Below are 26,582 nucleotides of genomic sequence, written 5' to 3'. Positions count from 1 at the left end.
GAATGTACACGCGTCTCTCAAAAAATTACTCACAAACATAAACCTTCCGAGTATCTTAAGTACCCATTACATATACAGTTGAGGCAGATAAAAAGAATTTAAAGGCTCTCTGTACCAGATATAATGAATATAAAGAAATCAACTGTATTATCCTGTTCTCGAAATAATAAACCTTTAAAGTAACTTTGCTTAAGAAGCCTCAGATCAAAAGCACCAGGTGGTCACTCCTTGCAAAGGAGAAAAATTCAATGTATTTATTTTACTCCAAACAGCACAATTATCTCAGCAATTTTAAAAGGAAAGTAAGATCATCCCGTTTCTGATCTCATGCAAAGCTTTCAGTTACAACTAATTTTCATGTGCAGATTTCAAAAGACTGTCAGCGATGCTTTTAAATCAAGAGGGAGCAAATTCCAGCAAGACAAACCCATCCCAACCAGAAGTGTAAAACACTCCAAAGTTCTAAGAGCAACACTACAAATGGTTACTTGAAAAGTGCTAACGCACGTTTCAGTGACTCTCCTTACTCCATTTGTTACACAAATACCCATGACATCAGCTACTCCTAGTCACTTGCTCTGGAAACCTCCATCAAACTGCACAAGCGCAGGCAGAAATAGCATGCAATATACTTGCAGAGAATCTTGAAGAGAATACTTTCCTCTTATACCATGAATTCAAAGCTTGTGAATCCACTTTATAGTGAATTCAAAACACCTGCATTAAATAGTCCTAATCTGATGCAGAGTTTTAGGCACTTTGCAAAGTCAGAGTAACGATTTTTGAGGCACAATCCCTCAGGTAGGATTTCTCCTACAGTGAGGAAGCGTGAACAGTTTGTCACAGGTTTTCATACATACCACACACACGATTTCACACGTTCCTATTTACATAAAAGAACATCACAACTATAATCATGCTGAAAGCTTCTACAAAGGGACAACGGTCAATGCCGGAGTATCGATTACAGTTCTTTAGCCAAACTGATGAGAGGCTGCCCCCAAATAATAAAACAGTGCAGTTCCTTTGACTCAAATGACAGCAACCCACTTGCACTACTCGGCCTAAACAAATCTCTCATGTCTACTGCTCAAAATGCAACTTTTTCAGTATCTTCTGAATGCAGAGCTATATTGTGTGCTTGAATTTCCCTATCTGTATGTTTTAAATACTCTGTTCTTAAACACTTGTATGCTATTTCCTCAAAAATATTACCATGAGCTCTCTGGCTTTCAATTTGGTTCATGCAGAATATAGCACAACGCCCTTCTTGTGCTCTGCAAGCAATATCAGCAGCATACACTTTTTATCCAATCTATGATATTTAAGTTTTTTTCTCTCCCATGTGAATTTTCTGATACTTTTTTTTTTTTTTTTCTTTTTTTCTTTTTCTTTCAGGCAAGTCTGTAATTGTCTGAAGAGAGTTTCTAGAACTCCTTTGGTAACTGGAGCATTCATCCCACTGATACTTGCGTGGGCTGTAACTGGAAACCCCACCACCGGGCTGTCAGTCAGGTCTCTCCTAAGCTATCACAAGTGCCTCACGGCTGCAGTCAGCTCCGGGTTCCATCCTGCAGAAAGAACTGCTCCAAAGGCCATCCAATGGATCAGACAATGGTGGGGGAAAGGCAAAGGTTGTATACACAAGGAATGACAAGAGGGAAACGATAGGGGTTTGAATAAGAGAAGTATGACTCCATGTAAGTAAGAAAAAATTACTAGTTCCTATCCTGCCTTTTGCAGTACTTCTGGCATTTCTTTTTTGGTTATCTCACAAAAAATACAATAAACAGCAGGTTAAAACCTTTTTGTTTCTAGTAAGTACTAGTTTTAATATGGTTCGGAGGAAAACTATGATGAGATTAATGGCTTCTTACAATTATTTTAAGTGTAGGGGGTGGCTACACATCCAATTTTAGAGTCATTTAAACCGAATCCAGAACTTGTCTTATTATTTGGGTAATAGCATATGGTTATTTAGTAAAGGACTATATTTTAATAAATGATCCCAAAAGCTACATTTAAAGCAGACTAAAAAAGCTTCAATTCAAAACTTTTTTTCTTGACTTCCTAACCTTACTCTTTTATTAAGTCAAGAGGCTTTTTGTGTGCACTCACTTATGTATTTTCTCTCTATTTTAAGAAAAAAAGACTAAAGAGGATAAAAGCAAGCCCTTAAAATGTTCTAAAGGCTTCAAAACTTTGTCTCGAGAAACAAATAATAGAACTGCATGCAAACCCCTCTAGCAGAAACAACTAAGCTAGGCACCACCAGAAGAAGCGGACTGCACTACAGCTTTATCACATGTACCATCCGGGCCAGCCCCACATATCTACGACATGCTAGAAGCCCCATCTGCTGTCAGCCTTTTGAACTCCACTGTAGGGGAATTATCTTTTCATCACTGTAAGATCTGCAGAAGCCCCTTCTAAGCCTTTCTTGCTCCAGATGAAGTAGGCAGACTAAAATAAATAAATTGCCAAGTGGGAAGAACCATGGGTCCTAAGTGTTATCTTCAACCAGGAAAAATCCCTCAGCATTCCTTCCTCAGCATGCTGAGTTTGAAGTCAACAAGAACAACCTCTGCTCCACACACTGGCAGCTTCTGCAGCTGCCCACTCCATTGGAGAAGTATCTCGAATCCTTCCTCAGTTCCTGAAACTGCAGGGCATTCCTGTTGTAGCTACCATGCTGGACATCTGAAAAAACACAACTGCTGAAACACCATGTTGCTAAGGAGATCCACCATAAGAAACTCTAGCTAGACAACTGGCTTATTTAAACTCAGTTCCATTCTAGCCTGGGTTTTCAGAAGAATGCAATGATTCTAAATGGCGATTAACAGGAACAACACTGCCAGCCCAGAAGGTACTGTCTTTGACAATGCTCTCTCCCAAAGAGCATTTTTTGTTCAATATGAATAAAATGTAAATAAAAGTGAGTATGAACAAATAGCTTAGAGCATGAGTAATCAACAGGGCTGCCTTCTTACCATCAAATTTAATACCAGGTATGTGCAAGGTACGTTTTTTTACCGTTTTCCTTGAAAACTTAAACCAAGAAGGGAAAAGACCTGCAAGATAAGACACTGTAAAATTCAACAAAAACTAGATCTGAAAAAGTAAGAAGTTAGAATTGCTTAGGTTCTACTAGGATTTTCCCAATTCCACCATGATGTTTTTCCTAACACTTCCCGGTAATCAAGCATGCATTTAAAGCTCTCAAACATTCACTCACATTGCAAGAGAACAAATAACATGAGATTAGAGCACAGAAATACTTAAACTTTAAAAATACTCCTGAACTGGAAAAACTGAAAGTGAAAACCAGAAATAGTTAAGCACTTATGTAGAAATGATATGTAATACCAGCTCTGGTATCTAACATGATAATAGAAATGCATCAGTCCCAGAACTTGACACAGGATATATTGAACTTGGATACCTAATGCTGGATACGGATACTTCCAAGGGCAAAGAAAGGCATTTCATATAGCTCTTCTGCAGCATCCCCTGCGATATGCAAGCAACTATGCTGTATGGCTTAATAAAAAGTGAATTAATTTAGCATCCAGCTCCAGTAGATGCTCTCTTGAGTTGCAACTGCTGTGTGTGGCTGACACAGAGATGAAGAAGAGGCACCGAGAAACATCTTCCAGCACGAGGAACTCTGAGGGATAGGGAAGCTTATTAGCACAGGATTTTCATATCGCCTCCATCGGTTCCCTCAAAAATAATATAAAACAACCAGCTGAAGCATTAAAGCATGCTAGGGTCTAGGAGAATCCCGCAGGAATTCTGTATCCAGCCATGGGAGTCAAAGCTGAGGAAAGCTAATTGAAGTATTAGGTGAAGCCTTAAAATTTTAATTAGAAAAGAAAGCTTTCTCTTAATTTTCCAACTTCAATGCTGCCGTATGAGGAAATCCTCTGTTTTTCCTTGCAATATAAAATGTGGTTTTACATCATACCTTGATTTTAGGCATTGCCAAAAAACCTGCAAACCTGCAGTTACTATAGTGATTTTAGTTAATTACACATAATCTCAAAACTCCCAAACACGTTATTTAAGTTTGGGGGTTTTAAAAAGAAAAAAGATCTGTCAAATAAAATGTAATTTCTGAGAGCCAATAATTCTTGTTCTATTAGCAGCACAGGGAACACCAAGTGATATTCAACAACAGATTTTACACGTCATTAAAATGAACATAAGTTAAATGTGGCCAAGTTACTAAAAATGAAAAACGAGCTATGTAGAAACACAAATACTATCTCTTTAGGATTGCTTCGTGTCAGTCTCCAGCCAAATATGCCACCTGGATTACAGCTGCACAATGGCAAATTCTGGGGTGTCTAGCAATTTTGCTAGAACAGACTCTTTGCCTCTGCCACCAATGCTAGTCAGCTTAAAGTACTGCCCTATTTCACTTCATTTACCCAGAAAGTAACAGATTTTATATTTAATTTACTTTGACCATGTTGGGCATTTTAACATCTCTAAAACATTAGCTTTACCATTTTAATAGGAAAGACCAGAAAAGCAAAACAACTCAACTGCATTGTCACCCTCCTGTTGTAAAAAGCACTTGTTAACAAGTAGTTCACACAAGATGCCTGGGTTATTCCTCGAGAAAATAAAATCTGCATCGGCTACTTGTTACTCACAAAGATATGCATATAATCTACCTCGAAATACCTTGTGGAATTTCCCATGAAAGGGAACACTAAGCTTCAAAAATGCTGCACTACTTGGAGATTTAATTTTTGTCTTGCAGAGCAAAGAACAAGATGGCACAAAACACATCAAGAAGGATCCTGGCGGTGAGAAACCAGAGACATCTGCTGCAGTCACATATGTCTCGCTGACTAAAATCATAAGCAAAAGCTGACAGACCTCATCAGGAATGACTGCTTTGTTTTGCTGCTACTGCTCAGCTGGTTGGTGGGGCAAGGGATTTAGCTGCAAAGCAAGAAGAGTCCATGCAGCAGCCTGTTTATGGTTGTATTAATATGCATATTAATTGCCCTCACACTGCTTGAGTGGCAGAGCTGTACAAAACAGCACAGACTCACAATGCCGAAAACATACAGAGACAGTTTGGAGTTTAGAACCATCAGGAAGGAATGGTACCTGTTTCAGGAGTCATCCTAATTTTCTCAAGGTATAAAAACCCATTCTCATCCTACAGCTCTTCACACTGAGCTCTGTATTTCTGTGACTCCTGTACAGCCTGTGTACGGCAATTATCAGCAGCCTTTTTCCAGTTACAAGCAGTTTCTCCACAAAGAGGAGCTTTATGGAAAACGGGGGAAGGAAAATCTACAACAATGCACTGTCAAATCAAAAAATGACTACCAAATATTAATGTTGAATTAATCTGTTATTCTGTATAGGTTGAACAAATGTGATGATGAAACTGCAAGAGGGATGATTTGGAGAAAGAGCTGATCAGGTTGACTGTGACACATGAACTGAAATAGATTGCTAACACATCTCTTGTGCCCCTCCCTGCCAGCTTCTGGATTCCCAGGAGCTCCCCAGGGGCTCCCCAAGAGCAGCTGTGCTCTCTGTTAAAACTTGTGTGCTGTATTTTTATAGCACAGGTCAACGGATAACTCTGGACCATGAGATGAAGGAACTGAATTCTCCTAGTTTAATAAAGTCCTGCTGAACAACTAAGTTCCCTTGCCTTCTCACATCCCCTCTGAGGTCTGACTTCTGCTGATGAAAAGCCCAGTGAAGCACCTGGGCTTGAAAGGCACCATCCATCCACAGGAGCTGACAGGCAAGGCAGCTTCAAACAGGCTCTGGCAAAACACCCTCTATTTCTGAGGCGGTAATCAAAGTTTCATCCTTCTCGTTTATATACCAAGATAACCTTCCCCACTCGCTTTCACACGTGTGTGTTTATTCTAACAGGGCCATACTCGGCATATGCCACACGGTAAGAGATATCCTTCAAGGACATCCAGAGAGCTTGTGCTCAGCCCACACACACGCAGACAGATATTCTGACCAACAGTCCCACAAACATCCCGCTCTACTTTCTGGCTGCTTTGGCTTCAGTCACACTGCACTTCAGATTCAAATTCCAACAAGGCTCAAAAATCAACTGATTGTCCCTACCTTATTTTGCTTCCATCTCACTTTTTTTCCCTCACCATTCCCTAAACAATGCTTTTGTGGCCATTTTCTACCTCCAGTCTTTCAAAGAACTTGAGTTCATCCTTGGCTTTAAGCTTATGCAGTCATCTCATTCAGTTAGCATATGAAGAGCCTTCGCTTCGGTTCCCACTCAAACGAATGGCTCCCTCAGGATCTTGCCCGATAATTTTAATGCACGTTGAAAGCTTACAGACAAACACATTTCTGCAAACAGTTTATTTTTAAAAGCCACTGACTTTACTGCTTCTGACAACGAAATGGATAAGCTTCCAGCATTGTACTTTATTAGCTGCCTATTTACAAGTCAGTAAGCTATAGTTACATTAAAATTGTTCTAAAAATTACATTGATGAAATAGATACCAGTAAAAAAGGAAAAAAAGGATGCATTGTTTCCTGGAGCTAATATAAACAATGGACCAATTGCCACTTCCCTGCTGTAGCTACAAACATCTCATTTTCAATTAAGTCAGCAGTGTTATTCCACATTCACACTGATGTAACACAGGAATTATGCAAACTCATGCAAGTCTGCATAAAAACCACAGTTGCTTTGAAACCTCCTGAAATACAAGGAATGTATTTACTCTTCACTGAGAAAGTTGACTACTGATATGGGCACCTCAAGTCTGGATACTGCCTAATGAACAGTTTGCAAAAAATCTTCTGAACTGGGCTGAAAGTTTAACTTCTTCACCATCAGATCTCTGAGACTAGAAGAAGGAACCTGCAAAGATCTGTCACCAATGAAATAAAACTTTCACTAGCAAAACCATTTCAGTAATCCTCTGTACTCCTCTCCCCCTGTATATATATATGTGTGCTTGTGTATATATATGTATGTTTTTATTTTGTCCTTCAATTTGTGTTCTAGAAACCTTCAAGCAAGTATTTTTTCAAATTACTGCATCAGTACAGCCAGTAATCAAAGCATACAATCATGGCTCTGATATAAGCCTGAAAATCTTTGGCCCAGGTGCATTTCAAGAAAATACACATTTAACTGAGGATTCTGCTTTTCTCCATTGACAGAAACTTGAGCAACAAAACTTCCCATTTAGGTGTATCGGTTTGGTGCCTCAAGTTAGGTAGGATGAATCTAGCTCAAAAAAATTATACACCACTGGCTGAGGATGGGAAAGTCTACGGCAGTAACTCACATGCTGATTTGAATGAGCCTCCTTTATGGGATCCCAATTGGATCCCACAGTCTTCACCAGCTTTGTCCTCACAGTTGAAAATAAAAAGGCACACAATGACCGAGGTCCAGCTGTGCTCTGGGATGCAAGGAATTGGAATTTTCTCCCTAGTTCTCCATTTGGAAAACAATGAATGTGTAGATATGTGGAATTCTATGTATACTATACTTCATTGTTTCAAATCCATTACATCTATGCTGTTCAATATCCTACTAGTTCATTCAACACTATATGCTCAGCTGTTTTTGTTACTGGAGCTGAACTGTTTGAAGGTGGTCAGCTATTTCCAACAGACACTGCAATCTGACAACACGGCGTTCAGCCTCAGCATTGCTTACCTGCTTTAACTTATAGCGACTGTAACAGCATAGAGGAATCGTTCATGACTTACGGGAAAGGCCAAATAAATGCATTTTGTTAATTCTGTGTTTAGCTAATTAATTTTCAGATAAAATTGGAAGTGTTACATTTCAATTCTTAACTGTTACAATTACAAGTGAAAACTGCAAGGAATTAAAGACTTAGTAAAATGGCATATTTCAGAGGAAAAAAGAAACAAAAATATTTTAGGTATTGTTTTGGATATGCACATGACATCAAGGAGAACTTAGTTATTTCAAAAAAGAACATTCTGTAGAGATGGTCTTTGCAAAGAACATTCTAGTTGTTGTAGACAAATGACGTAACTCTATATAAGTTGTTTCACAGCCAAAGAAAATAAGTAATACAAGATAAAAGAACAGGGGATGGCCATTTTTATTATTATTTTTTTAATTTAATATAAGCATATGTGCTGAATATTCCTTTTCTATGCACACAGATCTAGGAACATGCTTCTCTGAAGCAGTCAGACTTCTGAGCTTTTTTTTTTGTTTTCAAACTAAGCTGTGTAAGTATTTCAAAAGGGGAAATTTATACCAGTATAGTCAAGCAGGCAATTACTACTTTATTAGCCCGTCAACTACAATAGCTAGATCTCTAGCAACGTGGATAAGATACAGAAAAATAGGTAACTTGAATTCCTGGATGACACCTAGGAATGATACAATGCTGTAATTCAGTGGACAAAAGCCTAAATACACATGCAGAAAATTGCCTTATAAACCGAGCCTCAGAAAAATAAAATTTGAAAAAAAGGAATAGACAGATCTAATTACCTAAGCATCAAGGTATTTAAATACAGTGACAAGCACAATACTGATGTATGAAGACCTTGAAAAAGGTGACACTCCTAATGAAGACTTATTTATTCTGCTTCAGTTATGCCTAAATAACTGAATAATGGAAGTTACTTCTGTTGTCCATTCAGACAGCTCTGTGTGGGACAGTCTCTTCCACGTTACAGTAACTGCTTACTCGTATAACAAGTTTTGTTTGAAGTATAGTTAAAAGTGTATTTCAAAATTAAAAAACATGAAAAAAGTTCTAGTTGCATCTTCCTTTCCTTAATTGCCTTTTAACAATATGGAAATCTTTAAAAAAAATTGAACCTGATTCTGAGAAAATCCTAAAAAATACTTCTTTATGTAATACTTCCTCTAATACTATAGGAAAAGGCCTTTTACCCTCTTTCTTTACACCAACCTAGACAAAATTTGGAATTCCTGGAGTTTAAATGAAGTGCTGGATAGAGATATATGGATGAAAAAGGGAGGGCAAGGAGCAATGGAAGATCTACCTTGACTGATATTGTGGTATCTCTCTACCTGTACCAGAGTAATAACATTACTGCCTAGAACATATGCAACACATGACTTACATGTATGTTGGGCATGCCTTGAAAAAAGCCAAAGAACTCAGGTTTCTGTTTTAATAACATTTTTTTTCCTCATACCTTTATTCCTCTATTATTCACATTAGGTGCTCTGCACAAAACAAACTTAGTTAAAATATTCACATGCAGGCTCAGATGATGAGACTATAAACCAGTATTCTTAACAACTTTGGCCAAAAAAAAGAAACCATTGGAAGTTAAACTATTGTTAAGTGGCATGCTGCCCTCAATTTGCTACGCAAAATTAAGTGGAAAAAAACATTCTAGAAAGGCAAAACCTAGCTAAGACAAACTTTCAGTAACTTTCAAGATGAATTCTGAAATCGCTCTTAAGAAATGCTATATGGACAAATAAAAGGGAGATCAGTGGCATACCATACAATTCAGTGCTACATGCATTAAAACTCTTCCACAAATAGCTGCCTCTCAATTGCAGTGCTGAAGACAACTGCTGGGGAAAAAAAAAAGGGGGGGGCAAGAAAAAAAAGCAGCACCTGTTGTTCGCAAGAAGAATATTCAGAAGTGTTGCTGTCACTTGATTGTTAATTCAATGAAAATTTTTAACCAACCACAACCCAATACAATTAGTCAAATCTGACTGTGAAGCGATGTTATTACCTCAGAGCGTATATGCTGGAGAGACTACATGTAGTGACAGAAACACTCTCATAGTCACTGCTGGAGATGGAGCTGAGGGGGGAATCACGTAAGCCATCCTGAGAACTGAAAAAACATGGAAACAAAATGAACTGCTGAAGAGAACAAAAGTAAAAAACAGAGTGATAAAGCATGGGTTATCATACTGATCATACAGAAATCAGAGTAAGCTGACAATCATATTTGAAATAATAGTGATAATAAAGGAAGTGATATACATCTATTTTGTTTGCTTCCCAAAGGGTCAGGTGATTTGGCAAAGTTGGTGGACACACTTCTTATACAAATCCTCAAATTTAATTTATGACATGCAGTTAAATCGCTCAGGAAAGAACCAAGGAACTTCCATTTTCATAGGGCATAGACAGAATAGTGTGCCCATGCTGTTTTAATGTTATAACGAAGACATAACATCATTGGAAGTTGATAAAGTCACAGAGGGTTTCAAGCAAGACATCAATAAGCTTCAAGAGCTTCTGAAATACCACAACTAATTTGATCTAAGTTTCCACAGAATGAGAATGGGAAGGAAAAAGTCTATGAGAAAAGCAGAAAGCTGGCTCTTCAGTAAGGAGATGGGGATAATATACCCAACCCTAGCTCACTCAGTCCCTACAACTGCTATACGTGTACCTCAAGCTTTAAACCAACCAGATGAGCACAAGGTAGCGGTCGCATGACAAACCACGGACACTTCATTAGAGGAAATCCATTAGTTACTAAATAAAAGATCATGAAAAATTTAAGTTAACGGTACAAAACTTGTCTCTGTCATCCCTGGACTCACAAAAAGCTTTTAAACAGTACATCACTTTGGATCTTACATCGTATTATCCACATAAACTAGGATTAGAAGGTTAAAGGTTTCCTAAGCATGACAGAACTCTTGAGGAAAGACCAATTTTTGTTTCAGTTACAATTTACTGCTCAGCCACTGGAAACTGCACAAGCTGAAGAAAATTAAATTATACTAGATAAAATATGTAATCAAATGTATCAAAGCTGTATGAGCTCTAGGCAGTGCAGAAGAATCACTCAAGCCTGCTGAACTGAAATGTTCGGTCAATAGAAATCTTTGGCCAATGCAGAGAGAAACTTAAGGAATAAGTTAGATCTTAGTTAAAAGAAATATAATTGTATAGATCAGGATTATTTTACCTTACACGTCTACAACTACCAACAGATTTCTTAGGCTTAACTGAACTGTGGGAGTATGTGGGGTACATGTTCAGACCAGCTATGTTCTACATTCTTCTACCAAATTTACTATTCTAGCTGCTTTTGCAGCTAAAAGTCTGTAAGAACGCTTCAGGGGAATTCTTCAAAGCAGTGTATGGAAGGTATGCACTCTAATCCCACTAAGAAATAATAGGATTTGTTTGCATACCTCCCACTGATCGCTTGGAATATGTACACCTTCATGTTCTTCATTTGTGATTGCCAATTTGAAAATAGATCCCTAGCGTACTATGCTTTAGTTGAAAGGAAAGCCATCAGAATTGGCAAATAATTTATCAGACTTGAACAAAAATCTATTTAACTTTCATTCATTTTATATAATTGCCTTCGCTAATTCTGCTCATTATGAAGAGATAGGTGCATTTAAACAAAGGCTTACTCTTTTATACCTCATCACCTTTACCCATCCAATCTTACAACACAGTCATGCTACTGGAATGTATTTTTGCTATCTGTTTTATGGCAGCTAAATGATGTAAAAAAAACATTAAAGTGTGATTTCACAGCATGATTGAGCAGGAGAAGCTGTCTAGCAAAGATGAAATGTATTGTTCAGAATAAAGTAATCTTTGAATAGCAAGATCCAGGAAACAAGAACAACTAGCATACTCAGCTTCTTCTTTTATTCTCTCTCACCTCCCTATCATTTCCATTTTTTTCCAGTCTAACAATCCTGCCAGCTGATTTGGGTAGTAACACTACACTAGTAACACTAGTAACAGAGATGTAAGGCTTGCTGTCCTTTAGTGCTTTCTGGTAAGCTCTGCCTGATATATTTAAAATCCAGACAAAATATCTGTTACCAATTGCACAGAACAAAATTGTGAGACTAAGAACCTAAATTCAATTTCATTTCATAGGCTGAGTTGTGGCTTGTTTTTTGTTTGTTTGTTTTTAGAATTTGAATTTTTCACAGCTCTTATTCAAACCCCAAAGGGCTAACACTCTTCCTATGTATAAAGAATTCAATGCATTTTTATGAGCTAAAACAAATAAAACAAACCATCACCACCTTATGTATCATCTCTCTGTTAAGAGCTGATAATATTTACCAACACTGTCCCAAGCACAAAATCACCTTCAATCCTGAGCTAACATTTTGGATTGGATGTCCAAGCCAGAAGGCAAAATGAAGAAGAGAGCTGGAACACAAAGGGCTGGAACTAGACAGTAAGTAAAAGTGATGAGTAACCTCAGAGCTGAATGGCATAACAACACTTTAAACATGATATTGAGATTTTTGATAATGTATTTTCATCTTCATGGATGTTCTCGGACCAGCATACAAGCCTCTAAGCCTCTCACACCCCCTTCTCCACACCTTTTTCCCCTCATTTAAATTCCCTCATCTCTACCTAGTTGCTGGAAATAACAGCCAGCATTTTTCTTTTCAGCTCCACTATCTTATCTATTTTTAAGCCTTATCTTAAAGCTGATTGCCATTGTAAACTGCTTCATAGAGCCTTCCTTTTCTATTCCTTCATCTTTTACTCGAGCCTGGCTGTGCCAAGCCACCCAGTGGTTTCAGCACTAAAAACCCAGCTGGTCAGAAATAATTTGGCAATGTAAACTGTTTGCAGATGCTTTACACAAACCCTGCTTAATAGAAGTTAGTTTGTTGTACAAAAGGATGCATCATCTGGACAATTACAATCTCTAAATATTTTTCTCACTCACTTGTACCAATACAGATTGAATTTTTCTACCAGAAATATTTATTATTTATAGTATTTATTTCTGGTTTATATTCAGACTAGAATGCTACAGAGCAAGAAATTCTGTGCTTATTCAGTACCGAGAAACGAAATCCAATAATGAGAAGTCTGTTTTACACCTTCTCAGTGTTACAGTTAAGTATTGAAAAAAAAAAAAAAGACAAAAAGACTCCTGACATACTCACTCACTCACTACATCTTCTCTCAGTATGCACAGATTCAGGATACCTTTTTATACAGTTTTCTTCTCATTAGTGTCTGCCTGATGCTGGTGGATCCTGAGGTGAATTGACCTGCTTTTCCCAGCTCACGGTGGCTGTCACCAGCCAGTACTAGCTAGGTACGTGTGTTTGGTAGCACAATTACAAGAAGGGAATGTATGTGCACACAGACAGGTCCTGCAGCAGGCAGCAGCTCCAGGAGGGCAGCCAAGTCTTTCTTCCACATCAGCCCACATGGGATGTGAACTTCATGGCATCTTGTACTCACTTGAATTTAATGCCAGGTTGGACTGGGCCTCCATGCTCACAGGATTCATTGGACTCTGTTTAAGTTGTGTAAGTGATAAAAGTTTGTTTCATTTGTGAGGTCTTAAATGCCTGCTGTGCTAATTTTAAAACAACATTCCAGCATGGAATCAAACCACCATCTAGGCTCACCAAAATGAAACTCTTCAGCACTTCTGATAAAAATACACAATAAAGGTTTGAGGCAACGGAGCAAGGTGACATGAGGTGACGTGACCACCTCTTTCCATGGAATGCTGGCCGACTGGACAAGAGAACCACTTATTTAAAGATAAGTTAAATAAATAAGTAAATAAATATTTAAAGCCATTTTTATCCTGCTTTATGTGCTCTTTTCTGCTGGAATGTGTCTCCAACCTCTTAAAAGTTCAATTAAGCTTCTCATTGTTTTACAGAACAGTCCCTTCAAGCATTTTATTACTTGAGTTCCAATTACATTCCACATCACATCAGTTAATTAGCACAGATCTTCTCTTCTTGGTCTTTCTCATGCTACACGAGAGCTAAATCTGAAGCCTGATGTGTCAGTGATACCAAATCCATTCAGAAAGTCCCTTTAAAAACCTTGTTGTATCTACTATACACATAAATTAATTTCAGGAATATGTATGTTGAGAATTAATGCACTTCCCTGTTGCTGCATTTGATTTATGTCCTAGGAAGATGGAACCTGCTTTACAACACTGACACCTTTTATTTGCATGCCAAGGCTTCAAAACAGCAACCACATTATCAGATTCCACACAAAATTGGTGTTCAATGGACAAGGTCAAAAACTCTGTCATTTTTAATTTGAGACTGCTATTTGTACTAAATCTGAGTTTCTTCAGTTGCATATATAAAAGGTTACGTAGTAAAGAAACAGAACACCAGAAGGGGAAGAGAGGAATTTCAATCAGAAGCCAGATAAAAGATTGCTTAAGCAAAGTTTTGCAATTGAAAAGCTCCTATTTTTTCCCAATCAACTACTCTTTCCTTCTTGCTGTAAGAAATTTTCTTACTCCTGAATAGCTAGTTAAAAGACTAATCAATACGAGATGGCTACGCAGATGTGGTTTTGGTTCTGTGAACATGCACAGCTGTACATTCATTTTTATGGAAGAGACGTTTTTGTCATGTGAAGATGGGCACAATCTTAAGTCTTCCTGTGATGGGAATATTATTGGGAAAACATAGGAATATTGTAGGGAAAACATGAATTTAATACATTTAATCAACTTAATATGTATTGCAATATCAATTAATCTAGTTTTGATGGAGGAGCACTTATAGAATCAAATGTTATGAACTAAAAGACAAGCTAGAAAGGATTTTATTATTATTACTACGTGAATGCTAGACAACCCCAAAATCTAAATACTTGTTCTCCGTGCATTTATAGTGGTGGAATGACTACAGTGTCTTAATGTTGTTTTAATGAACATGTGAGCACATCACACGTTGCTAAGGAGAGATAAAACACAGGCAGAAAAATCAAAATTAGAAACCAACTGTATAAAAACAGGTGTTCGTCTTTTTTTCTTTTTTCTTTTTTTTTTTTTTTCAGAGTCATTCTAACATGCATGCTGAGGAAATAAAGTTTTAAATATATTATAGCTTAACATTCTTTAGAGCACAGAGGTGAAAAACTACGAAACGGAACACCGTGAATACCAAGCAGGAGAAGATTAAATTATTCATCTTATTGTAGAATTGCAATACAGAGCAGGAAACAGGAAAGCATGCTCTTCTGAGGATGCCTCATTCCTCCTCCTTACACTGCAAAAGCATATGGCAACATATTCTATTTTTAAGCCTCCACAAATAAATGTGAACGATGCCAGTATCTAACAGCCAACAGATACACTTAGAGCTCGCAGAAAACATGAAGATAGGAAGTTCTCATCACCACCAACCTCAGCTCCTTTTGCCAAGTCTCAGGTGCACAGTAAAAGGCTTCATTAAGAGTACATTCACCAAATAAATTAAGATCAAGGAAAATGGGGGAAAAAAAGCATAATTTAAGTTAGATATAATAGACCTGCAGGGGAAAGAGAAGAAGCTGCATTTAAAAATCTTCTTTTCACAACAGAACTGTTAGAGGTCAGCATGTAGATAAATGAACATGCAACAGAACCGAGTACTTAAGCCTAAAACAGGAAAACACTAGGATGGCATGACAATAGGAAAAAAGCTGCTAAACTTCCTGTAATATGCAGAAGAATTTGAAATTTTACAAGACAAATCAATTCTGAAAAAAGAAACAGAAAGCCAGATACTTCTAAAACATTAAAATAAACACAATAGGCAATCTTTCTATATTCTTCCCTTGGAAAAACGAGGGAGAATGCTATGATAGAATAACGAGCATTTCAAAAATCTGTAAAGTTTGCTTCCAGTTGGAAAAAAAAAGAAAAAAAAAGAAAAGAATGAAAGAACACATACAGATCTAAAGTTTCTCTTTCGTGTTAAAGTATGCCCTTTTACCCCAAAATACTAAATGCCACACTGTCGTGTGGTTTTCTTCTTACGTTATTTCCTCTTTATAACGGTTTGTTTTGCCACCACAGCCTTTACTACATTGTCCCTGCATCAGATCAGATACTGACCACATTTTTGCCAGTGCTTTTCTCGTATTTGTATATCATCAATCCCACTGTCCAAGACCCTCGGTGCCCTTTGTGCTTTTTTTGAGATACTTGCAATGAAATAACAGAAAAAGAGGAAACAACGTCAGCTGTGACATAAAACCAGACTAGTAAAGATGTTGACACACGGATCTTATGCAGAAGAGAATTTAATCTTTACTTTAAACTCCACTGAACATAGAGGCTAGATCAAGAAACCTGGAATAAAGGTAGTTCAGACGTAAAGGATTAATTACAGTAAACCCGACAGGATCATTGAAACGATACTAATAACGTCACATTGCACAGTATAAGGACGGATTTACTAGAAGAAGCAGTTGCTGTCGTAACACACGTTTGACAGCTGCTTGATTCAGACAAGGGAAAGAAAATTTTCTTTTCCAAGTTTCTGAGTTCCAGTAACTAGAAAGTAAATACATTTATCAATTTGATGAATGAGTATACCCTGCAGCTATTCCATGTATATTAGATTGCTTATTGTTCTAGCTAATGGGTCCATCATTCTGAGAATAATCTATGTCTCCAACATTTCCCCTATGGTTAAGTTGGCATTCACAAGCATGTAATAGGGAGCAGTCACAGCAGCCTAATATGATCTTCCAATTTAAGAATACCATTGAAAAGCAGCAATTAGTCACCACCCAGGCAGCGTGAGTAAGAAAAGGCCCACAAAGTTGTGTTTTGTAACTGAATTCTCTCTTTTACCGATAATGTGACTGGTGATTCAGAGGCAAGAACCAACCCTATATATAGACATATTGTACATGAAAACTAAAGAGCAACACACACAATTGTTTAATCTGAAGTCCTCAGTAGATCCCCAGGATCTCCGTCTCCTGCAGAATATACTGAAGGAGTATATATAGTATGAGAACATTTCCAAATAAAGGAGGAACAATCTCTCAAAATACCTCACACCAAAGGCTTTTAGGAATATTAAGGATAATGCAACATGGGGAAGCATAATTCTCCAAAATGTGTGAACATTCTCAAACATAAGCAAGGAGTTGTTAAATGACCACTTCCCAGAACAGCAGGAGGTCATTTAGGACCCCGTGGGTTTTTTGTTTTTAGGTATGGTCTGCAGAAATGGGGAGAGCAATGAGGTCTGAAGAGCTGCCAGCTGTGCCAAATTATTCGGGATAGTAAGAACAAGGGCAGAGGGAAGAACTGCACAGGATCTTAAAGACTGGATAACAGGTAATAAAATGGCAGGCAGGATTCAATGGATGAACACAAGGAGAACAATTTTAGCTTCACACAGAACAACTCTGAGTGCACAAGCAGAATTTTGGGTCTTTGGCAGACAACATCAAGAAACCATCAGTTCACCACTCCAAAGTAAACGTCCAAGGTCAAATATTAGACATCACTGGAAAAACATCAGAAAACAGCTATGGCACTGTGAAAATCCGTGGTCTGCCCATACCTTGACTAAGTGCAGTTCTTACCTCCCTACCCCTAAAAGGAAGGTTTAGAGGAAGACAGAAGGAATGATTAATGTTATGGGACAACTTCAGTACAAAGAATGATCACGTAGGCCATGACTTTTCCAGCCTCAAAGAAAGGCCTGGATGGGAAGGCGTGACTGAGGTCTACAAAGTCACAAATGGCACGGACCAGATGAGGACTTTTTAAGAGGTTATTGTTACAAACACAAACCATGGAAGGCTAAAAACAAACAACAACAACAACCCCCCCCCCAAAAAAAAAAAACTGATACGTAATGTTATTATATTTTGCAGAATTGCTCTCACAATACTCTACCCAAGGAAAAAATTACTAGACAAATTGAGTTTTGCAATAGATGTATAATTTATCTGGCCATTGTAATTAAACTTACAATAATTACTTTTAAGCAATATTCCATCTGAAGTGTTGTAAAAGCATGAAATGTCAAAGGGATTTGTGAATTATTTCTTCAAATGAAGATGATTCAGTATTTCTGTTATGAGGCCTTGAATATGATACCTAGCAAGTCTGAGATCGCAAATATTTAGAGTAATGAGGAAGTACTTCCTCAAAAGTTGAGTTTTAAGCATGACAAGTTATATTGTACCTGTAAGAGGAATAAACTCTGGCCTAAATAACTCTTGATTCTATTTCCACTGCTAGTGAAGTATTTCATAATTCAGTTATGATTATTTCTGCACCCTTTACATTGTGGTAATGCTTCATGGTTCAAGCTACCCCCACTGCGTTATCCTGAACTCCATGCACGTATACAAGAGAGATCCTGCACCACACACAATCTCTGCACTACTGACACCGCACAATGGAAGAAAATCATCATAGAAATAGAGAAGACAACAGTAACTTATTTCATTTCTTCCCTCTGCTTTGTGGTATTAATATTTCAAGGAAACCAAGGATACTACTCATCATTAAAAAAAAAAAAAAAAAAAAAAGTTATCCTCTAAATAGTAAAAACAAAATAAATATAAAAATACAAAATGGTTAAAAAAAAGTCTGGTGTTCTACGGTAGGACCCCAATCCCCAATGTCTAATCAAAGTTGATTTGAAGTGTAGCATTTTCTTTACCAGATGTTACATAGCTCCTGATTTTAACAAATTAATTTAGTTAAATGTTAATTATGTTAATAATGTTAAATGATATTAACATTAATCTGTGACCTCTATTCTTCTATCAGCTTTGGTTGAAATGGTCTAATAAAGTTTAAAAGCTGCTTCTGCACTTTATTAGGTTCCTTTAAAATACCTATTCACAAATCCACTCATGCCCACAGGCAACATCATCTGATAAGCCCTATTTTCTTAAATGAAGCTAAGATATGAGTTGGAATGTGTTTAAATCACAATTTAATCCCATATACTGATGCAGAAGTTAACTTTTTAGTATCTGCCAGACACTTTTTTTCTGCAAAACAGCAGAACACAACAAGTATGGCCACTCAGGCGATGTTTAGTGGCAATGCACCCTTTGTTACATTAAACTGGTAAGATTGGGGTACATAATTTCAATGATACAGTTTTCAGAGAAAAAAAAAAAAAAAAAGCTGGTGAAGACCAACAAAAAACTACTTGCATTAAAACTGTATATTCAGAAACTAAAATCCTTCAACATCATCTTTAAAATCAACTCTAATTGTACACAGACCACTAAAGAACTAGGAAAGAAATTATTTGTATGCAAATCTTACTATCAAAAAGTCAAGTTGCTCTTACCTCGAACTAGATCTTGATTTTATATCTTCCTTGGCTGCCCTTTCACTACTAGCATCTTCATTGTTCTCCACTTTTTTCTCACATAGTTGTTTTCTCTTCTCCCACCTCTTCTGCTGATTTGAGTTGCTTTCCGCTTCTCCTTGCAAGTCATTTTCTGCTCCTACCTGTGAACCTGAGGAATGTGCCAGGCACTTAGAGGAGATTGGCAGATTTTGCTCTTCTCTGCCAAAGTCTCTTTCTGCTAACAAAGCAGAGGTTTCAGGTTTTAATGTTTCCTGTGCAGGGACTGAATTGTCCAAGTTATCTATATGGTCCATTTCCTTAGACTTCACTAACGTGTATGAAGCATTTACAACACCTCCTGCAGAATGTTTAGTCTTTAAACCTTCCACATTCTCCTCCCTGCTGTCTTCACAGCTGCCACAACACACACAGGAATTAATTAGACAGTTTGTGGCAGCTATACTGAGTTTATGGGATTCATCCTCCTCCTCATTTGCTAACGGATTAGCAGATCCAGGAACACAATTAATAGCTGCTTCGGGTGTTACTGGGGATTCTGAGCTAGAGGGAGATTTAGGATTGAATATTACAGTAGCAGATATTTTCATTCCCCCTGTCCTGTGAGCTATCATTTCTGCCATTTCTGCATCATCAGCATATGCATCCCAACCATTGAGGTATAACTGTGAATCCGGACCTTCCAAACAGCTGCAGGAATTCTGAACTGAGATGCCAGACATCTGTTTGCTGTCTTCAATATTGTTATTATTGCTTACATCACTTTCTGCATCTTTTAAAAGCATGGTTTCCTCTGTCTGGTGACCGTTCTCATACAGTAGAGCATCTCTGTATTGCAGGTTCTGTTTTGAACTGTGGCAAGGGTTATTCACCCAAGCAAAAGTATCACTTACTGAATCCAACCCAGCAAGAGCCTCTCCTGCTCCATCTAGGTCATCCATAAAAAACACCCTGTCCTCTTCATCAGTTAAATTGTCAAGATGGTGTCTCGTTGGTGAAGCTTCTGTGCTAGAGCTATTTCTTAGGCTAGGTCTGTGAGCTGGAGACTGACAGATGCTCGGAGGGGAAAGCAGAGAAGACATTTCATCTCCGACTCTGTGTACCATCCTATTCAGCTGTTCCAGCTCCTGTTCATCATACTGCATCGAACAAGCCAGCTCAGCCTCTGTGTTCTCAGCTTTTGCTGAGAGCTCCTTTGCTGGCAACGTTGCAGTTATGCCTGGTGTAATGACAGAGGGTACTTCAGGATCTGTTCTGACAGGAAAATCCACGTCTTGAGAGATGCAGAGGTTACGCTCCAGAGTGTGCAGTTCATCCTCAGTTAATGTCTGAAGTAGATCCCTAAAAGTAAAGAAAAACATGTGACATTACATTCACAATCACAGGAGGCGCTGACGTTACACAGTTTAAAAAAGCTTTTACTGTCAGTACAGAAATCCAGAGAGTGAAGGTGGGAACACAGAGTACTTTCAGCTGCATATCCCAGGGTGCATTTTGCATTCACATTCAGAACACTTGGGACTGCTGGTGCCTGAATTTAAGAACACTCATGCAAATACAGGCTACCGAATTATTTATATATTTGCAGTAAAGCCCCAAAATAAATCAAAACACACCCATAAAGTAAAATTTTTCTCCCCCCTTCTCCATTTAATTCAAGTGAAAGTGTTACTCACAGTGAACATACTTGGTCATTTTCTAATTCACAAATTTGATTTTGATTAGAAAATACATTTGCCATCTGTGGTACAAGATCTTGAAAATTACTCTACCAAAGAGTACAGTAGAAGTTTCACACCCTTACACTGTCAGATAAAAAGAACTCATTAGAAGTATTAATATCACTTATGCAATGCTGATGTCTTGGAAGCCTATTCAGTGCAACTGGAACTTGGCTCTCCCCCGCCTCCAACACAACTTGGGGATTAGGGAGCTAGGCTTTTGCATGATGTTAAGAATCAGGCAGGCCTAAAAGCAAACACTGAGGCATAAAGCATCTCCGATATTATCAAGTGTCCTCAGTATTGCAGTTTTGGACCACAAGCACCCATAAAAAAGTGTTATTTGAGACGCATGTTTAAATGCTTTATAACTTTACAACAAGATACATAGACACAGCACTGAATTTTAGGTCTGAATTTGATTTATACCATGCTTCTGAAGTAGGAGCTGCATATACAAATATCCTCTGTCAAGAATTGTTGTCAACAGCAGTGGTTTCAAAGACCAGCAAGTATATTTTAGCATAAATAAATGGATGGAAAAAAGGAGACCTTTCACTTAAACAGGAGCTAGGAGTTCATTATTTCTTATATGTTTAGAAGTTAGTGGCTGACTGATGACATGCAGCTGGCAAAATATGATGATAATGATAATAATAATAATATGCACATACTGAAAGAGTTCCCTTAAAGGAGTAACTTCAGTCTAAATAAGAGGGCCACACCCACCCCCCAAAAACAGAGTGATTTGACACATCTCATATTTTGGTTTCCATCCACCAATGAAAAGGCCAAATATTTTTCCTATCAATAAATATCAAATTACCTAAAAAACCATCACTGGTATCTGACTTGTGTATCAGTTAACATACAATCTAAAAAATACATATATATACACATACATACATACACACACACACATATATCCGTTTACATAACCATTTCAAAGGCATAATAAGTGTAGAATATTTGTTGGGGTGGTGGTGAAGTACTCTCCATTTCATTAACATCTTTATATAAAGTAAGTTTTATTCTTGGGCAGAAAATAAGAGGCATTGTATGAACCTGAAAAAATACTAAGCCTATTCAAGTACCCGCCAATAAGAACAGTTGCACCACCATATCCTCCCCCTTTCGCCTATTTCTGTATTCTCGAATAGAGAGTCAGTACTTATTTCAGTTGTTCCATATGCACCTCGAAGTCCAAAATGTGCCATTTTGCAGTCATATATCAGTAATAAAGGGAAATGGACAATCTCTTTACACCCACTTAGTTTGTAAAGCTATAGAGCAATATTGCTATCTAGCAGACTAAAACACTTAAGATGACCTACACATTTCTTTTGTCTAAACACTATGTCACAATATCACCTTTTTTTTTTGGTCTAAACTTTTAATTAAACAGAAACCAGTGTCTGTAAGAGATCGAGCGTTTTAACATCACCATGAAAAGCAAATTGACAGGGAACAGTTTAAGTTTTAAGGCCAACACAGATAGCTGTATTATTTGTTTTTGAAAGAATTATAGAAATATAAATTGACAGAAACAAAAAATAACATGATTTTTGCCACGAGGCTTTGTGCTATAAATAACCAGTTTATAATTTTTTAGAAAAATGCTAGGATCTAGAATATCAGAAGCAGAAAGAAAGGTGAGACTTTTAGGAACAGAATTATTTTAAACACAGGAAGCACACAAACACAAAAATGTGTTTACTCCACTGCTACTACCCAGTTTAGACTTGTCTCTCACATATGCAAAGACAAGATATTAAAAACAAGATACTTTGAGGTCAGTTCAAAGCCCATCAAGTAGAGAAACTGGTCTCATATTACATTGTAAGGAAAAGAGTAAGAGTGGGCCAAGCTTCTAGGGAACTTGCTAACTGTGTCCTACTGGCTTCCAACAACCCATAGCACGGGAATTTCTGAGGTGGCATTTTCATGGTCAATAATTCTTGGTGAACTTCTCTTGTATAAATGAAAAGGTGTGTGTCAGGAACTGACAGCCGACTACTTAAAACTCAGCTCTACTTCTCAATACACCAGTCATACCCCCTTCGCAAAACACAAGAATTAGCAACTTCCACAAATACAGATTACACCAGCAACTTTCAGAGGAATTAGCTTTCCATCCAAGCTCATGAACGTAACTGGGACTTAAACAGGCCCAAGGAAAAATCTAGACTGAGCCTTCTGATTTTCAGCATCTAAACTGAGGTTTTATTCACTCTCCAGAACTCTCACTCTCCTTGCAGTAGTTGGGATTCCTGGATGTCCGGTTGCCCAGAGCTGTTCTGCTTCCCTTCTGAAGGCACAGAAAGCCTGACTGTTTATAATATATATATATAATATAATTGTTATATATTTCACCTATTCATATCAGACACTAAGGTTTCTTCAAGTGCTGGAAATATATTTTTACTGCATTCTGGTCAAAAGGCTACCTTCACTGAGTTGAGTAACAAACTCACTTTTTTCCAATAACAATCACCTTAAAATTTGAGAATAAATATTTGTAGTATTAAGGGTAAGTAAATAAAGCTTGATTCAAAAACCAATGAAATCAGCAACATTTGTTATTTTATGGGGGAAATCATTCCTGCTTTAAGTTCATAGAAATCTGCTCAACATCCCAATTGAAACATCAGAAATTTTACTATTAAAAAATGCAGCTTGTCCTAAGAGAAACAGGATCTGACAATTACCTTCCCTGCTCTGCAGAAAAACTAGAGACACTGGACTAACTTAGATAAAAGCTTCCTTGCAAGATGAACGACTTTTGATTGACTGTTATCTTTTTGATACACTATACATTAGTTAAGAAAAATTCACTGCCAACATTAGAACATGGCCTGTTTTAAAATGCCTATGTAGATATTGGGAATAAAATGAATATCAACCAGTATACAGAAAGAAATGGTAAATCTCACTACTGGAAGTTTAAAACTAAAATGTCAGACATCATTATTAAACCTTATGGTTTAATTAAAGCGTAGCTACTTCCATGGTTCATTTCCTTTTCGCTGAAGCATCTGTAGCTTGTCAGCGGATCCAAGCAAGTGCTATGCTCACGTGGAAAAAATTTCTCTCTGCTTTCATTATTCACAAGGCACAGGTAACAAGGGCTTCTACAGTCTGTCCTGACAGCTGCAGTGCACTTGCTTTTCTCTGAGGCTTTAGAAAACAGCAAATTAAAGCAAGTGCATGTTGGGGTTTCACCTGCTTTTACTCTTATTAGCTTGGTATCACAGAAAAGCAGTCTAGCCTTGAAAATACAAGGAACATTTTTCTTCCAATGGTTTCAGCCACTGGCAGGAAAACAAGCCAAGGTCTTAAAACGTACTCTGCCTGTTACAAGCCAGTAGTAAAAATCTGCTCTACCTATTGCAAGAACAATAAATATTTTTTACTCCACCCAGGGAGCAGAAATTACTTCTTGAAAACTCAAGGCCCATTTAGAGACAGGCAGCTGAGCAGATGCCAGGGTCACACAACCCATGTGCACAGATCCTGCACATTCGCTGGGCCTCCCTCCTGAAATTTGCTCCTGTTCTGACTGTCACCTTACACCATTTTCAGAAAACAGCATCACTGAGGGTACTGCCAGCCCACGATTCAGTGCATGTTCCGAACAGGACACCAACAGCTCTCTGTTCACAGGGTTGCCACTGTAGGACATGACGCAGGTACGGAAATGCAATGCGGAATATGTTATCACGAGAATGTTCAGGCATAGGCATCCAAGTTAAATATAAATGCATATGCCAGGTTACATGCTTTCTATGTTTATTAGGCAGAAATGGTTCAAATACCTCAGCTTAAAACAAACTGAGATAACCCTACTATATATACTTATGCATTGGTAGATGTACAAAACACAGCGCTGATATTTTATATCTAAAATTGAAATCAGCACAAGCATCTTGCACGAGTATTATAATATTCAAACTCATCATTTGCTGCTCAACCTCACCAAACCTAAACAAAAACCCTTAGTGCTTTTGCTCTGAAAGTCTCCAGAAATAGCAACCTCTATTGCTTTTTAAGTTGGCTTTCTAAGTTGCCAGCCACCAACAGGACCGCCAAAAATTGCCTAGCCAGATGTTTTTCTCAGCTAGCTGCAATTTACTTACACAGATCCACATAAATATAGTACTTTCTTCATTTAAGAGCAGGCATGTTTTAGGATAATATAGTTTTAAAATTATCAACTGTATACTTGGATTTACTGGAGTGAAAATACTCAGTTGGCTAAAATTTCGAGCATATTGAACTATATGCAGAAATTTCCTGGGATGCGATCATGTTATTCAGTACGATTTTCTGTACAACAGATACACAATTGCAGCAAAAAATGAAACTGAAAATATTTAACATAAGACTACTTGAATTATTTTTTTGTGCCTTAACTACTGGTGATGGAGACCAGAGAAAGACCCCTGGAAAAAAGCACTTCATTTTTACTGGAGACACGTTCAAATATCTCATTCCATCTTCCCTTATAGGCTTCTGTGAACATTGTTAGTGAGAAGGAATTGCAACCTGATGAGTTTAAAAAAATCGTCATAACAAACAAAAAAAGATTTAGACAGCTTAGGTACTTTTAAAATAAATTTCATTATTCTAAGTGAGCTGCACACTTATTTGTATTATAATGTTCTTTATTTCTGTCCAATGTATTTTTCAAGAGTATTACTAAGGATCTTTTTAAGCCCAATTCTTTCAAATAATCAAGTTCTTTGGATGAGTTCCTTGATGTTCCTTCAATCCAGAGACTGCCACTGAGAAAAAAAAAATTCAAGTTACTTCTTAGTTTGCTTAATTTTTTCCCAATGCCCTGATAGATACTACCTCACTAAGAACACATTGTAAACTGTCTGCTGGACAATAAATTCATGTCTGTTAATGGTCATTTGAAAGACTAAATTATACAGATCGTGTAGTATCTGCATTCCTTTTTCCAAAAATGAATCTGAAAGAGTCTTTTCATTTTTGAAAGTGTGCATTGAAAAATGCAGTTATTGAACAAATAAGCACATTACTAATGTCTTTTCAACCCAAGCATTAAGTTCAGAGAAACTGAAAATTAGGTGGACTAAGCAATAAACTGACTTCATTGATTTCCATTTTCTTGTGAAATGCAAGGAGTAAGCATAAAATACAGATTATGAGAAATATTTTAGTTTTGAAATATTTTCTTGGCTTTAGTCAGCCAGTGGAATACTAGTGAAAATTTCCATGATAGGCATATATTGGGATATTTTTTCTAAAGTAAACTGCAAGGACTTCTTAAGCTTTAGTAATGTTTAAGGTTCACCCACCCCAAATTAAGTTTGCTACTCAGTTAATGTTACTCTTCCTTACTCTGTTTTATAAAACCATAATCATTCAAAATATACATGTTAATTTGTCCATTTTAATTCTGAGATTTCAGCATGAATATCATTAGTGTACCTGAAAATAGAACTGTACCTAGAGAATCTTCAAGGAGCACAAAAGGACGTGGTCTGGATATTCATAAAAGCTAACTTCAGAAATAGGCTGCTCACAAGGAAATTAATCTGGATAAACTTAGTCTCCATGAAAATTCTTCTTACGTCAAACCATCATCATGACAGACAGGGTAGGAGACAGGTAAAAATTGGACACAGGAAAGAAAATCTGCCAAGTTAACTCTAAAATCTGCCAAGTTAACTCAAATATTGTTACAAAAACAATATTTGCAGTGGGTATACAAATTTGAATTAT

The 26,582-nt window shown here is 37.3% G+C and overlaps 1 protein-coding gene across 4 annotated transcripts in view; it reads right to left on the bottom strand.

Moving 5' to 3' along the window:
* Positions 1–26,582, bottom strand: part of ZFYVE28 (zinc finger FYVE-type containing 28) — a 146,536-nt gene that overhangs the window by 19,385 nt on the left and 100,569 nt on the right. For 2 of the 4 annotated variants that reach the window (XM_035324379.1, XM_035324380.1), the window contains exons 8-9: positions 19,090–20,451; positions 9,756–9,860 (exon numbers count right to left, since the gene is read on the bottom strand). In XM_035324379.1, the coding sequence (XP_035180270.1) occupies positions 9,756–9,860; positions 19,090–20,451 (1,467 nt within the window). The remainder of the gene's footprint in view (positions 1–9,755; positions 9,861–19,089; positions 20,452–26,582) is intronic. The other 2 variants (XM_035324381.1, XM_035324382.1) reach the window with 1 other exon arrangement.

Source organism: Oxyura jamaicensis, chromosome 4 (assembly GCF_011077185.1).
Source record: "Oxyura jamaicensis isolate SHBP4307 breed ruddy duck chromosome 4, BPBGC_Ojam_1.0, whole genome shotgun sequence".
Lineage (NCBI taxonomy): Eukaryota > Metazoa > Chordata > Aves > Anseriformes > Anatidae > Oxyura > Oxyura jamaicensis.
Note: the sequence above shows the minus strand (reverse complement) of the source record. Positions and strands in the feature narration are given on the sequence as shown.